The sequence below is a fragment of the Vicia villosa genome, linkage group LG6 (genome assembly GCF_029867415.1).
Source record: "Vicia villosa cultivar HV-30 ecotype Madison, WI linkage group LG6, Vvil1.0, whole genome shotgun sequence".
In the NCBI taxonomy this organism is placed as follows: Eukaryota; Viridiplantae; Streptophyta; class Magnoliopsida; order Fabales; family Fabaceae; genus Vicia; species Vicia villosa.
In genome coordinates, this window is record NC_081185.1 from 137,068,304 (window position 1) to 137,085,712 (window position 17,409).

Below are 17,409 nucleotides of genomic sequence, written 5' to 3' on the forward strand. Positions count from 1 at the left end.
CGGCCACAAGCGTAAAATGAACAAAGTCACCATTGTCAGTAACTTCATTATCTGGGAACAACTCACAAACTTGCAGTCTTGCAGGCATGCCTCCAGGCCTTGTTGATTTTCTCACATTCTCTTCAATTTGGGCTCCACCAACTAATGTTCCTGCACTTCCAAACACTACAGGAACTATTTTTGAGTTGATGTAATCGGTTGCAACGAGCTAGTAACTGGTTATAGGTTGTTGTCAGTCCTTTATTTCATCTAAAATAATGTCCTTACTGATTACGGTTCTCATGTTTGCAACATCATAAATCTTGTAACCACCGGATAAGTGTTACCCAACTTGTATCATCTGATCTCTGTTGTCATCTAGCTTCTTTCTAAGTTGATCTGACACATGCCTTTATGTCACTGAGCCAAACACTCTCAAGTGACTCATGTTCGATTTAAATCCTGATAAAGATTCATCTGGTGTGATATTTTCAAGCTTTTTTTGTTAGACACGTGTTTAATAATTATATGTTCGTGGAGACAACTTCTCTCCATAATTTTTTTAGAAGGTTCATCCCCTTTAACATGCTCCTTACCATGTTCATGATATAACGATTCTTCCTCCCGACAACTCCATTTTATCGAGGCGTATAAGTCAACACTACCCCATGTACAATGCCCTTTTGATCACAAAAATTCCTAAATTCATTTGAGACATATTCACCTCCATCATTTGTTTTGAGAACTTTGATTTTGTGACCAATTTATATTTCAACACTGGACTTGAACTTCTTAAACACCTCAAATACCTCATTTTTTATCTTGATTTGGTTTGTCCATAGTTTCATACTATAATCATCAATGAAAGTGACAAAATGCCTATTGCCTCTAATTGAATCAACTTGCATCAATTCACATACATTGAAATACACCACCTTAAGATGACACTTGGTTCTATGACCCGCATCTTTGCTGAAACTTCCTTTATGTTGCTTGCTTTGCTCACATTCTTCACAATTTTCAGTTGGCATGTTGATCAATGACAACCCCGTAACCATGTTATTCTTTTGCGGAACGTTGAACTCTCTAAAGTTGAGATGCCCAAGCCTATAATTCCATAACCATTCTTCCATACTAGCTACTATAGCAAGGCATCTATGCTCAATCACTTCTAATTCAACCTTGAAGCTTATGTTTTGAGCCATAGGAGTCTTTAGGATCAAACTTCCATTTGATTCCATAACCTTCAACACCTTGTTCTTCATGTGAACCTTGTTATTATTCTCCAGCAATTGACAATGCTTAGATGATTACATTTGATTCTATTAATATACAACACGTCTTTGAACAAGGAATGCTTACCATCCATTCTCTTGTGTGGCAACATCCGCAAACTTCACCTTATTCTTCATGGCACAATTGATTGTCATAAACCAACCCTTCATTCCCGTCATGTAAGTTGAACATCCGGAGTCAAGATACCATTGATCGTTGCACTCTACATCATCCTTTATGGTCACCCATGGCATTTTCATTTTGTAACGCCCCGATCTGCTTTCAGGATTATCGACTGACCCCACAAGCCAATACAGATCTTTTCAGCATGATCTTTCCTCACTCACACGCTTTCCGAAAAAACTTCCCAGAAGATCACCCATTCTATAATTACTCCAAGTCAAACACGCTTAATTGTGAAGTTCTTATGGAACAGACTACCGAAAAGAAGATGCATCTTGTTGGAACGGGCTACCGAAAAGAAGATGCATCTTGTTGGTATACGTAGTACCCATCAATCCTTATAAGTTTTCCTTCAACTATGCAGTCTCATACTTGCACGGCCTCAAGATCCCTCTCATTTCGATGTGGCGACCACTCCTTAACATATTCAGCCTCAAGTGTTACATGCGGTGCAACCACTCTTCGCTTTCTTCGGCCTCGGGTGCAAGTGTGCAACCACCCCTCGCTTTCTTCGGCCTCGAGTGTTACATGCCGAGTGGTCGCCACATCGAAATGAGCGGCGTGTATATATATATATATATATATATATATATATATATATATATATATATATATATAGGGAGCATATCAAGTGAGAGCATTTTTAAATGAGAGATAAGAGGAAGAAATATCAACCATTGGATTCATCAAGAGAGAGAAATTAATAACCTCATTAATGTATTAACATTCTCTCTCTTGATGAATCCAATAGTTAATATTTCTTCCTCTCATGCTCTCATTTAAAAATGCTCTATATATATATATATATATATATATATATATATATATATATATATATATATATATATAGAGGAGGGATCAAATTACACCCGAAGAGTTACACCACGAGTTACACTCGTTCAATAACTACATCTCGAAATAATATTTTTTAAATTCAACCGTTGGATTGAAACATAATATCATATAGATCATACCTATAAAGTTTGAGCTTAATATATAATGATTTACTATATCATCAAGATATCCAAAGATTAACGTCAAAATGAGCTTTCATATAACGTTAATTTTGATGTTATTCAATGACATAGTAAATCAATATAGATTAAACTCAAACTTTATAGGAATGATCTATATGATATTATGTTTCAATCCAACGGTTGAATTTAAAAAATATTATTTCGAGATGTAGTTATTGAACGAGTGTAACTCGTGGTGTAACTCTTCGGGTGTAATTTGATCTCTCCTCATATATATATATATATATATATATATATATATATATATATATATATATATATATATATATATATATATATATATATATATATATATATATATATATATATATATATATATATATATATATATATATATATATATATATATATATATATATATATATATATATATATATATATAAAACACAGTCCCGTTTTGGTCTCGATACTTTCAGCGCTCACTCTATCACTGCTGCGAAGTCCAACCATGGAAGCAACCCGATTCTCTCTTTATCACTTCCATCCCCACAACTTCCGACCCAAACCCACCGCCCTTCTCTCAGGTAACTTCACTTTTCCAACTATCTCGCTTCCTATAAAACACCAAAACAGAAACTAAACCATTTCTATCAAACATTACTCGCGCAATTTCCATTAAAACACATTTTCTATCGCAGGTAGAAGACACGCAGAAATTAGAACTAGGGTTTCACTTTTCCCAAGAGGTTCACATTCGCTTAACCGGAGAATTTCCGTTAACTTCTCCGACCGACTCCGAAGCGATTATATCCGTTCCGAGACGCCGCTTTTGAGTGAAGAACGTGTTCCGGAGACACGTGGCGACGAGGATGAAGCAATTGTTGGTTCTTCTGGCGGTGTTAAGTCGTTAACGTTGGAGGTGAAACCTAGGGCGTTTAAAAATAGGTTTCTGAATTTTGTGCGGTTTGGTTCTGTTATTAATGGTGCTGCTGAGACGTTTTTCAAGAGCGAGATTCGGAGGAGGCTGTTTGTTACTGCTGTGTTGATTGTGATTAGTCGTGTTGGTTATTTTATTCCTCTTCCTGGATTTGATAGGAGGTTGATACCAAAGGATTACATGAGCTTTGTTGCTGGTTCGTCGGTTGGTAAGTTGCGTACATTGGTTTTGTTTCTTTTTTTGAGTTCTCATTGTAAATCGAATGATATGCGAAGCTCGAAAAGGCAACTATCCAATTAAAAAAAATCAGTAGAAGAAATGTTTGCTAGCGCCTAGTGGCTCTGGAAATTAGGTGTAAGGTCATGGTAGTTTGTGATAGTTTGTGAATGTGAAGTGAACTAGAAAAATTGAACCATGAGAATTGCAAGCAATATGCACTATTTCTAACACCCCTTTTCATTGAGCCCATCACTAAGTATACACATAGATACATAGACCAGACATACACACCATTGACACTAGTACTAACTTGAAAGAATTGAAAGTGATTGAATGTAACTACATGCATCATTGGTGTCGGACACTAGACCCTCATTTGATATGAAGTATGGATACTACATAGCCCTTCACTTCAAGAATGAGTCCCATTATAAGGGGAATGAAATCCACATAAATTAGCAAGACCTATGTGAATGTCTGGAAATAATAGAAATTGTTGGAAAGAGTAGTTTGATAGCGCTTCTCTTTGAACTGGTGGTGTTCAACAATTGTTAAGTCCTTTTTTTATTCATGGTATTTTTCCTGAGTTTATAGACATACATGTGAACAGTCATTCATGTAGCTTCTGGCAGATGAACTTGGTGACTTCTCCTCTGAGCTCAAGCTATCTCTTTTCCAGCTTGGAATCAGTCCTCAAATAATAGCGTCCATTATTATGCAGGTAAACCCTTTCGTTCATTGAGTTTGTTTGACAGACAATTGCCGCAAACATTATTTTCTTTTCCTGCCTGTCACTTTGAAGGCCAAAGGATGTTTAGTTTCCTTTAGTTATGTATGATTTTCAATTCTTTGATATATTTATTAAGCATCAATATAAAATAGGTTACTATTATATGAAGACCAGTGGTGTTCATCTTTCTTGTATATGCTTGTTTTCTTTCAAAGTTTTGGCCTTTTATGAACTTTATGCAGGATATTCATGTGCAGGTTTTCTGTCATGTTGTTCCTTCTCTAGTAAAGTTGCGGAAAGAAGGTTTGGATGGGAATGAGAAGATTAAGAGTTATATGTGGGTCTCTTTATCCCTTTCAGACCGTGAGCTTATATCTGGCTGCACATTGTTTTTGTAATTACAAGATTCATGATGTAAAGAATCTCAATTAATGAGCTGTTCATATGTTCTTGTAGTTGGTGGCTGTCGCTGGGCTTTGCAATTATCGAAGCTCTAATAGTTTCTTGCTACTCACTTCCATACTCAATTTACGCTGCTAGTTATAGGTATTCTTCAAATACTATTATTCAAACAACATTTAAATAATCCAACTACAGACACAGAATTTAACTATCGATATAAAAAATTGATAACATGAGTAAGCCACAAAGGTTAAAAAGATGGTTTTCTATATACCGTATTCCCAGCAAATGTATTTAGGCAGTCTTATTAATTGTCTGGCATAGCAGGGACTTTGGTCTTTGTTAACATTATAAATTGCTATCCCGAATTTCATTTCCTTGGTTTATGTTTTTATCTTGCTAAATATTTGTTGCTTTTGCAGGTTTAAACATGTAATGCTGACATCTTTTTTTTTGGTTTGTGGTGCAATGACTATTACATGGATATGTGATACCATATCAGAATCTGGATTTGGTATTTTTCTTTCCACAAACTTTGATTTTATCATATTCAATTGGAGTTAAATTTTAAAAGATGATAACAAGAGTATATGATGAGAAAACTTAAAGATAAACATGAACTTTGTCTGTCTAAAAATGAACATATATAACATGTAGACGTTCCTCACTAACACGGAGTCATATGCAACCTTAAACCATAAATGATAAACAAATGGCGTTTTACCGATTTGCTTTTGTGATTTTTCCTTTGTTAGTCTGCAATTTCCATGAAAGGTTGTATCAATTATTTTCAAAATGCTGTCTCTCTGTCATGCTGCAAAAGGATAGAAAGACATTGATTATTCTCTATTCTTAAATCGGTTGTCATTTCAATTGAAAGACACCAGTGACAGGTTTTGGATGTTCGATTTTATCATTATAAATTCATTCTTATGTGACTGATATTGCCTTCTTCAGGTCAAGGTTCATCTCTTATCATATGTGTTGGAATACTGATTGGGTATATGGAGACGTTACATAAAATGCTTACTCAGCTTTCAGGTACATGACTGGATGCAAACAAAGGCTTTGGAAATTTTATCTGATCTCCCTTTCCGTTATCTGTAGCTTAAATTTCAACTTACGGAAGTAATGTGTCTGCTATTTTGAAGATTGTGTTTCCAGGATCCATTAAAATTGGCCTTTTTATTGTTTTCTTCCTAGATGCATGATCAATTATTAATTTTTCTTGGAAGATGATAGAATCTATCTCATTTCCCACTAAAAATGAAAAATGAATCCAAAGGATTAGGGAATAAATAATTTTGAGAAACATAAGCTTTCCTGACTGTTTTGACCAGCTTACTATTGCGAGTTTTACATTTTTAACTTGCTTACAGCTCCAATTTAGCTTGGTCTGTAGAAGCATCCATACTTGTGTTTTTGTCACACGTTACAAAATATAACGGAATGGCCTGTTCAGTTCTGTTCTCTTTGGTTCCATCCTTTTCATTGGAACTAAAATGTACCACTTTGAGACCTTTTGTTAAGATTTGTTCTATTTTCAATATACACCAAACATAGAATAGAATGTCCACCAAATACTACCTTAGAATAGTGTTACAACTTACAAGGATGTTATACAACTATCATCAGGTCAAAATAACTAAAGTTATACAATTATATTTATATCATCAATTCATTCGACTGTATTGATTCATTTTTCTTGATATTTCAGTGAGTGCTGTTAGTTGGTGGCCATATGTGCTTGCAGTATTGGGTCTCTTCACCATAGTCACTATGTGGGCAGTTGTAGTTACTGAAGGTTGCAGGAAAGTAAAGCTTCAGTACTATGGTTTTAAACTTGCTTCTGCTGCAAGGTAAATGTCATTGAAGTTGTCCAGACAATTGAACCTTGTTATCCGCATTGAAAGTGGAGATGTTACTGGAGTTATGATGTTCAGTTGCCCATACATTTTTTTACTTATGTCTTCTGACAAGTTGATTCATGTGGAAAGTTGATTATACTTCAGAAAATTGTAGATTCTGTTTTCATGTGTATGTGTGCCTTCTTTGGCTTTAATATTAACTTATCTTCTACTTGGCCCATATATTCAATAGAATTCACTGTCCTTATTTATTATGACAGACAATTTATATCTCTTTCTGATGGAATTAAATTTTAATCTTGAGTGTACTGAGCCCGATAATAGAGACTTGCCTCACAATTTGAAACAGGGAGCAATCACCTATAACTGAAGTGGAGCCCTATATTCCTTTCAATATTAATCCAGCAGGGATGCAACCTGTTCTTACCACCTCCTACCTCTTGGCCTTTCCAAGCATTGTCGCTAGGTTTGTACGTTCCGTTTTGCATTTCAATTTCCACTCTCTCTGCTTACTAGGAAACATGTTTTTCTGTTGCTAGTCTGGTGTTGTTAAAAAATGAAGTTCCCTTTACTGCTTTAATGTGAAGTGCAATTTCTAAAATTGCTATTGATTGTCAGTTTGCTTCAGTCACCTTTTTGGGAGCGTGTGAAGGAAATGTTGAATCCCGACTCTTCTATTGGCGCTGAACCATGGGTCTACTATTCTATATATGCCTTCTTTGTCTTCCTTTTCAATATATTTGATATTGTAAGTTTCTTTTGCCAACCATTTTATGACTGAACATTGTACTTGATATAAAGAGTTTATAGTCTGCTTTATTTAGTTTCATATTGATATAAGTTATTGATTTTCACAATAGTTTATGAAAAAGATAGTAGATGAATAAAACTTGAGGCTGCTGTAACACTTCGTCTGAAAAAGGCTCCAGTCTGAAATGTAAACAGTGAAGCAGATACTAATACGAGTTTTAACAAAGTTTGCATGACATCCCAAAATGTTCCTGATGTAGCACATTATTTTATTTCTAATTCTAGTTACAAAGATACTTGATTTTTAATCATGCAAAACTTGAACTAAAATTTGCAGAGTATAATTTAACTGGTAAATAAACCTGAACTAAACCATTGTATGTAGCCAAGCCGTTTGTTTCTCTGGTACTATTGTAGGTTGAATTAGATTTCAACTGAGAACTCACCAAAAAAAAGAAATTCAATTTAGGATTATGGTAAAAGATGCCAAATTTGTTACTCATTGCAATGATCTGAATTTTGAGCTGCTTATTCTGGTTGTTAATTTTCAGCATAATTAAAAATACACGTTTTATAATTGTAATTATCTTGAATTTATAGTTTGATGCAGCTCCAAGTCATTTCCGTACTTTGTTAAAATATCAGTAGTTCATATCTACTTATATTTATATCGTAAAAGGCTTTTTATTTGTGGATTTTGCACAGGCTAACTTGCCAAAGGAAATTGCCGATTACTTGAATAAGATGGGTGCAAGGATACCTAATGTTAAGCCTGGGAAGGCTACGATAGAATACCTCACAAAGGTTCAGGCTTCCACTCGATTCTGGGGTCTGTATGGCTGATGGCTTAAGTTTTAGTTTCCTTCTGAAATTTAGTGAATATAATATTTTCCTGTTATGTGATTTTCATCCGCTACCTAATGAAAATTTTGCAGGGGGCCTACTGTTAAGTATTTTGGCCACTACTTCAAGTGTTCTCGATCATTATTTACGGCGTAAAAATGCTGGATTTGCTATTGGTTTTACATCAATTCTAATTATTGTAAGTGCAATTCGGGTTTCTGTTATATAACTCTACTTTGCATGCAAACTTATTGGTCATACAAAGTCAGGCAAGAAATTAACACCAGCTTCATTTATCTGGCTGCATTGCTTTCGAAGTAATTTCGTTGGTCGCGTAGTGTTGACCTGTTGTGTTGAGTAATTTCTCATGCAACTCACTAGTACCCTCTGGTAGTGCTGTAGTTTTAGTTATTCTCTACTGTTTTTATCACCCAAAGTACTTGTTTCTTGGTTATTAAGAGGATTTTTTAAACTCTTTCCCATCTACAGAAAATAATGGGTTTCGTACGAATAGTATATACAGTATTATACTCTTTCACCATACACTCTCAAGTGCTTTGTTTAATACAATTTCACTGAGTACCCCTTGGTTTTATTGGTCCAGGTTGGTTCCATTATTGAACTTAGAAGATCGTATCAAGCATATAACGTGATGCCAGGATTAAGCAATGCTTTGAAACGTTATGGTGTATAAACTTCTGAAAAGCCATGATGTCATTCATGCTTTCGTTGGCATCAGTAAGTAGTAACAAATATCCGTCTGCAGATTTTCCAGTGTGATTGATCACGGCTGCCTAATATTTCCAAGAAACTAGTTTTATTTGGAGAATTAAGTCTGGCTTGTGTCTTGGAGGATTGAGGTCCGCCAGCATTGCTAGTAATGTATGAGGTGTTAAATGCCTACCTGTCAGTGCCGGAAAGTTATTTGATGATTTTTGGGAAGTATTTAGTTAGGTTATAGTTGTAGCTGCAGCTAATATTTGTACATGAAATTTTGTTATAGATGTGTAATGTAAAAACAAGATACTATAGGAGGTTAAACACCTTAGAGTGCCCTGGTGGTAGGCATTAGTTGTATTGCAAGTTGCAACTAGAGAAAGAACTTGCCATTTGCTTTTTAAGTTGTGTGTTATCTGCCTGTATAGTGATTGATAATTGAACTTTATTTGAATGTATTATGTATGAAAATCATATAAATACAGCTCGTAGCTCAAACTAAACAAGATGTCATGATTCAAAATTCATTTGCTCAGTCCCTTTAACTTATCAACATTTGCATTTTGACTATGCAATGGATTTTTCGTACATGCAAAAGATGTCCAGCTTTCATCTCTGCGAATAATTTAAGAATTTGAGTATGAAAACAACACATTGGTTTTGTAAATGCTGAAGAGGTGATTGCATATCGTATTTAATTAACTAGAGCAAATATGAGCATTGTCTATATCTTGTTGGTAAAGAGAATTCATCTCTTGTTCACTCTTAAACGGCATTGATTGATATGGGGGCGTTTGTTTTATGGTTCTTAATTTTTTTGTCAACGAATGTGGCCATAATTTTTTTTTTCTTTCATTTTTATGTTTGTTTTAAATTTTATACATGGTTATTGCACTTCCCATTTTCATGTAATAGGAATATTTCATGCAATAGGAATAGAATCTTATATTTTCTTATGTTTTTTTAGAATCTTATATTTTCTTATGTTTTTTTAGAATCTTATATTTTCTCACTTTTTTTTATAGAAATGAGATGCAATAACTTCTCACTCCTAATTATTTAAATTAAATATATTTTATAAATATTTTTTAAAAAATAAATTATTCATCAATCACAAAGATAAGAATTTCTTGATAATATTATTCTCAAGAGTAAAGTTTTGAAGATTCACACTTGAAATAAACACACACAGCAATTTGTATACTTCTTTTTTCCATGTCATTGTTTTGAGTTAAATAATAGGTTAACACAAACTCAAAAAGGGCGATTCACTTCCCAACCCTGCCTTGCTAGATAGGACATACCTTTTTGAAATTTCGAAAATACTTCGGGATTAATTTAGAGATATATTTTTAAACGTATCAAATATCATTTGTGACAAAATTTAGTTCGGAGATGCATCTACAAATTCACCCGTAAGATAAACTCGGAGATGCATAACCGAAATCACTTTTTGCCTTAAAAAAATAGGATCGAAGATGCATCTTCGATTTTTCCCCTGTGTGAAATTTGGACAAAATCAGTTTTTTAAGATTGTGGCGTTTTCATTTGAAATTAATTTCTATCCGATTAAAATTGCCGCTATTTATTTTAATGATTAATAAAAAAAATATTATAGAAGCATTTAAAGCTTTAGTAAAACAAAATATTATAGAAACACGAAGATTATAAAAACCAAATATATTTAGAAAAACAATGTCTCATGAATTTACTTCATGATGAGACATATGTGTATTGAACAAGAAACAAGTATGACTTTCATATTGAGTGTGACATATTTTGGAAACATTCTAATTCAGTGAAACTTTTGAACATGTTTCATTTTGGGTTGATCATTGACAGGGCCGGTCCTTTGAATTTAGGTGCTTTGGACGAATTAAAAGAGTGGTGTCCCGAAAATTGTTTTTAACAATAAATACATAAGGATAGAGGAAATAATTGGATAAAAACACATTTTTATTTGACATTGTGCAAAATGAATACAAGTATGGATCTTTGAATCAATGTTTATACTGTTGTAATTATTAAAAATAAAATAAAAAAAGTAATTAAGTTTTTAATATATTTTATTAAATTAATTAGAATTCCTTTTAATTAAACTTCTTTTTCAAAGTTAAAGTATTTATCAATAATTAATATTTTAATCCTAATGAATACATAATAACGGATAGAAATAATCCGTTGGTTGCTCCTTATCATGTGGTTGTCTTTTAAATTATTGACAATAATAAATATGAGTTAATTTGTTCAAATTAACGTATATGTCTTTAGTGGTCTATAAATTTAAAATATTTTAAATGTTTAGTGAATAATTTGAGTGCAGTCAAGTGAATTGAATAACTTTGATTTGGTTTTAATATCAATTTATTCTATTCAATTTTGTATTGCAATATCTTTAAAAAGTTGAATTAGAATATATATTCTCTAACAGTTTTAATTCTAGGCAATAAATGTGATTGGCAACAGAGTTTTTATGCCAACGTTCTAATATTGAGAAGACTCAATTTTTTCAATATAACTTTAAAAATACTATTAATTTTTCCTATGAGTGTCAGTTACGGGTTGTTCTTTAAAAGGTTTTGAAGAAGTTTTATTTAGGAAAGAAAAAGTTGGAGAGATATTAGAAGAAAAAAAATACAGCATAGATTAATTTAAAAAATAAATATATTCTGGGTTAAAACATCTCAAATAGAGAATTTTTCTTGCAAGTTCTGTATCCTCCTTTTGGGAGAAGAGTCTGTTAAATCCTGGAGGATTAGCATAATACGCAGAAAATCCTTGAGGACAGTGCGGCCAGCACGTCTCAGACTATCTTACCGATTTTTATTTTGCAGGTCTTCGTAGCATTATCATCTACAATCTCAAGGATTTTATGGCTATCGAAGACAATTCTAGTGATGACTCCAATCGCCAGACTCAAAAAGATGATGTTGAAACTATTCAACAACAATCAACTCTTGTTGTACCGACGATTAACTATGCAAAACCATTCCCTGATGTGTCAAAGATTGAAGTTTTCAACGGTCAGAATTTTCGCAGATGGTATGAGCGTGTTCATTCCATCCTTGACATGCACGGTGTTGCCTCGGCTCTCTCTGAACTAAAACCAGCGTCGTCTGCAACTCAAAAAGTTATCGATCAATGGACACATGCAAACAAGGTATGCCAACACACAATATTAAGCACTCTTTCTAATGATTTGTTCGATGTCTACTGCTCTTACAAGGAAGCAAAAGAGATATGGGATTCGATGAATCTAAAGTATACTGCCGAAGATGCTGGAAAACAGAAATTTGTTATTGGGAATTACTACCATTGGAAAATGTCTGAAGATAAAGATATCAAGATTCAGATCAACGAGTACCATAAGTTGTTGGAAGAACTAAAAGCTAAAAACATTACTCTACCGGATCAATTTGTTGCTGGAATTCTCATTGAGAAGTTACCAGAATCCTGGAAGAATTATAAGAATCAACTCAAACACAAGCAAAAACAATTACCTCTGGCAGATTTGATCACACACATTATTATCGAGGATACAAACAGAAAGGAGAGCAAGGCTGCAAAGGCAAAAAGTTTTGTTTCTCGAGCAAATCTGGTCCAGAATAATACTCAGAATAAGTTTCACAAAAAGAGGTACGATCATAAACCCGATCATAAATCTGGTCAAAATAATCATAATAATTTTATTCCCCGTGTTACTAATCCCACTTTTAAAAAAAGAGGAGAATGTTATGTTTGTGGTAAGCCAGGTCATCATGCACCTCAATGCAGATATCGCAAGAGGAATGAGAATCCTCCTAAAGCTAACTTGGCTGAAGGAGATGATATTATTGCTGCTGTCATTGCTCAAGCAAATATTGTGACTGATGTGAATAAATGGGTAGTAGACTCTGGAGCTACTAGGCACATATGTGCAAATAAAGATGCCTTTACCTCCTACACTACTGTGAGGGATGGAGAAGAACAAGTTTATCTTGGTGATTCTCGAACTGTTGGAGTTTCTGGAAAAGGCAAAGTTATGTTAAAACTCACATCAGGAAAGACCTTAGCTTTAAGTGAAGTATTACATGTGCCTAATATTAGGACTAATTTAATTTCGGTGGCTCTTTTGAGCAAGGGTGGGATTAAAGTGTCATTCGAATCCGACAAGATTGTAATGACAAAGAATAATGTGTTTGTGGGAAAAGGTTATTGTGATCAGGGACTCTTTGTGTTGAACATTTCTGAAGTTATAAATAATAAAGTTTCTTCTTCTTCTGCTTACTTGATTGATTCTTATGATATATGGCATGCTAGACTAGGACATGTTAATTCTTCTTATATTAATAGAATGCAAAGTCTTGATATGATTACTTTAAATAATAAGCAAACTGATAAATGTGAAATATGTTTAGAATCTAAATTAACAAAGAAAACATGTATGTCTGTACAACGTGAATCTGATCTTCTTAGTTTAATTCATACAGATCTAGGAGATTTAAAACAAACCATGTCTAGAGGAGGAAATAAATATTATATAACTTTTATAGACGATTATTCAAGGTTCACTAAAGTTTATTTGTTAAAACATAAAGATGAAGCATTCGATAATTTTATTTTATATAAAGCTGAGGTGGAAAATCAATTAAATAGAAAAATAAAAAGAATTAGATCTGATAGAGGAGGGGAGTATATTTCTTTTAACGGCTTTTGTGAAAAAGAAGGAATAATTCATGAAGTAACCCCCCCTTATTCCCCTCAATCAAATGGAGTAGCTGAAAGAAAAAATAGGACTTTAAAAGAAATGATGAATGCTATGCTTGTTAGTTCAAATGCACCTGACAACCTTTGGGGTGAAGCTTTGTTAACCGCATGTTTTTTACAAAATAGAATTCCACATAGAATTACCGGTAAAACACCGTTTGAGTTATGGAAAGGTTATAAACCAACTTTAAAATATTTAAAAGTGTGGGGGTGTTTAGCAAAAGTCATGTTGCCTGATCCCAAGAAAAGGAAAATAGGTTCTAAAACATCTGATTGTTTGTTTATTGGTTATGCTGAACATAGTGCTGCATATAGATTTCTTGTTCTTAAAAGTGATGTACTTGCTAATAACACTATTGTTGAAACTTAAAATGTTGAGTTTTTGGAAAAAGTTTTTCCTCTTAAAGTTGAAAGTGTTGTTGATAAACCAATTTTAGATATTTCAAATGAAAATTCAAGTGATGATTTAAGAAGAAGTAAAAGGCAAAGAAAAGAGACATCCTTCGGAAGTGATTTTTATACATATCTTGTTGACAATGAACCTCAAACATTTTATGAAGCCATTTCTTCTCCTGATGCAAAATTTTGGAAAGAAGCTATTAAAATCGAAATGGACTCAATTTCAAAAAATCATACTTGGGTTTTGGTAGATTTACCGAAAGGAGCAAAACCAATTGGTTGTAAATGGATTTTTAAGAAAAAATATTTTCCTAATGGTTCTATTGAAAAATACAAAGCTAGATTAGTTGCAAAAGGTTTTACACAAAAACAAAATATTGATTATTTTGATACTTTTGCTCCAGTTACCCGAATTTCATCGATTCGTGTTTTAATAGCTCTTGCTTCTATTTATAAACTAGTTATTCATCAGATGGATGTAAAAACAACGTTTTTAAATGGAGATTTAGAAGAAGAAATTTATATGTCACAACCCGAAGGATGTGTAGTTTCTGGTCAAGAAAATAAAGTTTGTAAACTTCTTAAATCATTATATGGTTTAAAACAAGCACCAAAACAATGACATGAAAAGTTTAATCAAGTTTTGATTAGTGACGGATTTTCATCAATTGAAGTTGATAAATGTGTGTACACTAAATCTGTGAATAATGAATGTGTAATTATATGTTTGTATGTTGATGACATGCTTATCTTTGGTACTTGTATTGATATTGTGATTAGAACTAAAAAATTTCTTGCTTCTAAATTCGAAATGAAAGATATGGGTGAAGCAAGTGTAATATTGGGAGTTAAAATCATAAGGAAGGATGATAGTATAACACTATCTCAAGAACATTATGTTGAGAAACTTCTAAGGAAGTTTGGTCATTATGACTCAAAGTCAGTGAGTACCCCTTATGATGCTAACTCTCAATTAAAGAAGAATAAAGGTGATCCTATTGATCAAACTCAATATGCTCAAATTATTGGGAGCTTACTGCACTTAATGAATTTTTCTCGACCTGATATTGCATATGCAGTAGGTAGATTGAGTAGATATACACATAACCCAAATCAGGATCACTGGGAGGCTCTTTCTAGAGTTCTCAAATATTTGAGAGGTACCATGAATTATGGTATTGACTATAGTGGATTTCCCGCTGTATTAGAAGGATACTGCGATGCTAATTGGATATCTGACTCAGATGAGACAAAATCTACTAGTGGTTATGTGTTTACACTCGGTGGAGGTGCAATTGTATGGAGATCAGTCAAACAATCCATTATTGCTAGATCAACTATGGAGTCAGAGTTCATATCTTTGGAATTGGCTGGTAGTGAAGCTGAGTGGTTGAGAAATCTCTTAGCTAATATTCCTTTAGGAATAAAACCAACTCCATCAGTGTCGTTGCATTGTGATTGTCAATCGGCAATAGCTGTGGCAAAGAATAAATCATTCAATGGTAAAAACAGACATATTCAATTGAGACATAATGTAGTAAAACAGCTGTTAAAAGATGGAACGATATCGATCGATTATGTGAAGTCAGAAGTCAACTTAGCTGACCCTCTGACAAATCCCCTAGGGAGGAAAGTAATTTGTGACACATCGAGGGGAATGTGACTTAAGCTAATTGAAATTAACAAGTAATAGGAACCCAACCTTTGTGATTGGAGATCCCATGAAGAAGGTTCATATGGGTAATAACAAGTTACTTGTTAGTTCTGCTAGCACTGAAAATTAATTAATTGATTTTTATTCGTCTCTTTCATATGGTGTGAGTGAGAAAGTGCTAGAAACTGCATTAAAGAGAGGATAAGCTTTTGTAGCTTTTAATGAATTTTATATCCCTTATGGGTGATGTATGATTTGCAGCATACATTTGATGAAATCACCTACGTGAGTGTCAAGTGGGGCCGCTTGTATGAGATCTTGACAAAATCTCTAGAGCACTCATCAGAAAAGCCAGGCACGCGCACGGCCTAATAGCGCACCACAACGTCAACGGCAAGAATTGTGGGGGTGTGATGCGAGTGATATACCTCTAACATACATTAAGTGTCTTTGGTTCATATAGCTTGCTACACCAATGATACAGTGTGTTAAGTATTATTATTCTAAAACTGGTTCATATAGCTTGCTACACCAGTTGATGCATCCATCTATGATGTTAACCCTACAATAAATAATTTATTATTTTATTTTTTTAATGTGGGGGATTGTTGTAATTATTAAAAATAAAATAAAAAAAGTAATTAAGTTTTTAATATATTTTATTAAATTAATTAGAATTCCTTTTAATTAAACTTCTTTTTCAAAGTTTAAGTATTTATCAATAATTAATATTTTAATCCTAATGAATACATAATAACGGATAGAAATAATCCGTTGGTTGCTCCTTATCATGTGGTTGTCTTTTTAAATTATTGACAATAATAAATATGAGTTAATTTGTTCAAATTAACGTATATGTCTTTAGTGGTCTATAAATTTAAAATATTTTAAATGTTTAGTGAATAATTTGAGTGCAGTCAAGTGAATTGAATAACTTTGATTTGGTTTTAATATCAATTTATTCTATTCAATTTTGTATTGCAATATCTTTAAAAAGTTGAATTAGAATATATATTCTCTAACAGTTTTAATTCTAGGCAATAAATGTGATTGGCAACAGAGTTTTTATGCCAACGTTCTAATATTGAGAAGACTCAATTTTTTCAATATAACTTTAAAAATACTATTAATTTTTCCTATGAGTGTCAGTTACGAGTTGTTCTTTAAAAGGTTTTGAAGAAGTTTTATTTAGGAATGAAAAAGTTGGAGAGATATTAGAAGAAAAAAATACAGCATAGATTAATTTAAAAAATAAATATATTCTGGGTTAAAACATCTCAAATAGAGATTTTTTCTTGCAAGTTCTGTATCCTCCTTTTGGGAGAAGAGTCTGTTAAATCCTGGAGGATTAGCATAATACGCGGAAAATCCTTGAGGACAGTGCGGCCAGCACGTCTCAGACTATCTTACCGATTTTTATTTTGCAGGTCTTCGTAGCATTATCATCTACAATTACATCAAAACATAAATCACTATAAAGAGACTTATTCTTCTTCTTCTTCTTGATCCGATCTTTTTTTCTATAAAAAAGTTTACCAAACCTTTAAAGTTATTTAAATATCGTCCTCTTAGTATTTTTATTGCTAAATCATTAATAATTTGCTCATACTCAAGGTTCTTCAAAAAAATTCAATTGAAATCAACGCAAGACTATTTAATCTATCTTGTGACATAGTGGATCTCAAATAAGATTTTAATAATTTTAATTCAGAAAAACTTCTTTCAGCAGA

General features: G+C 33.0%; 1 protein-coding gene across 1 annotated transcript; it reads left to right on the top strand.

The window, feature by feature from the left end:
- Positions 1-2,867: 2,867 nt before the first annotated feature.
- LOC131610162 (preprotein translocase subunit SCY2, chloroplastic) lies at positions 2,868-9,338 on the top strand. Its single transcript, XM_058882040.1, has 13 exons — positions 2,868-2,998; positions 3,113-3,559; positions 4,203-4,291; positions 4,558-4,637; positions 4,757-4,846; positions 5,125-5,216; positions 5,660-5,743; positions 6,420-6,561; positions 6,920-7,036; positions 7,189-7,318; positions 8,026-8,149; positions 8,256-8,362; positions 8,768-9,338. The coding sequence occupies exons 1-13, from the start codon at positions 2,923-2,925 to the stop codon at positions 8,855-8,857; spliced, it is 1,668 nt and encodes a 555-aa protein (XP_058738023.1). The 5' UTR covers positions 2,868-2,922; the 3' UTR covers positions 8,858-9,338.
- Positions 9,339-17,409: the final 8,071 nt, after the last annotated feature.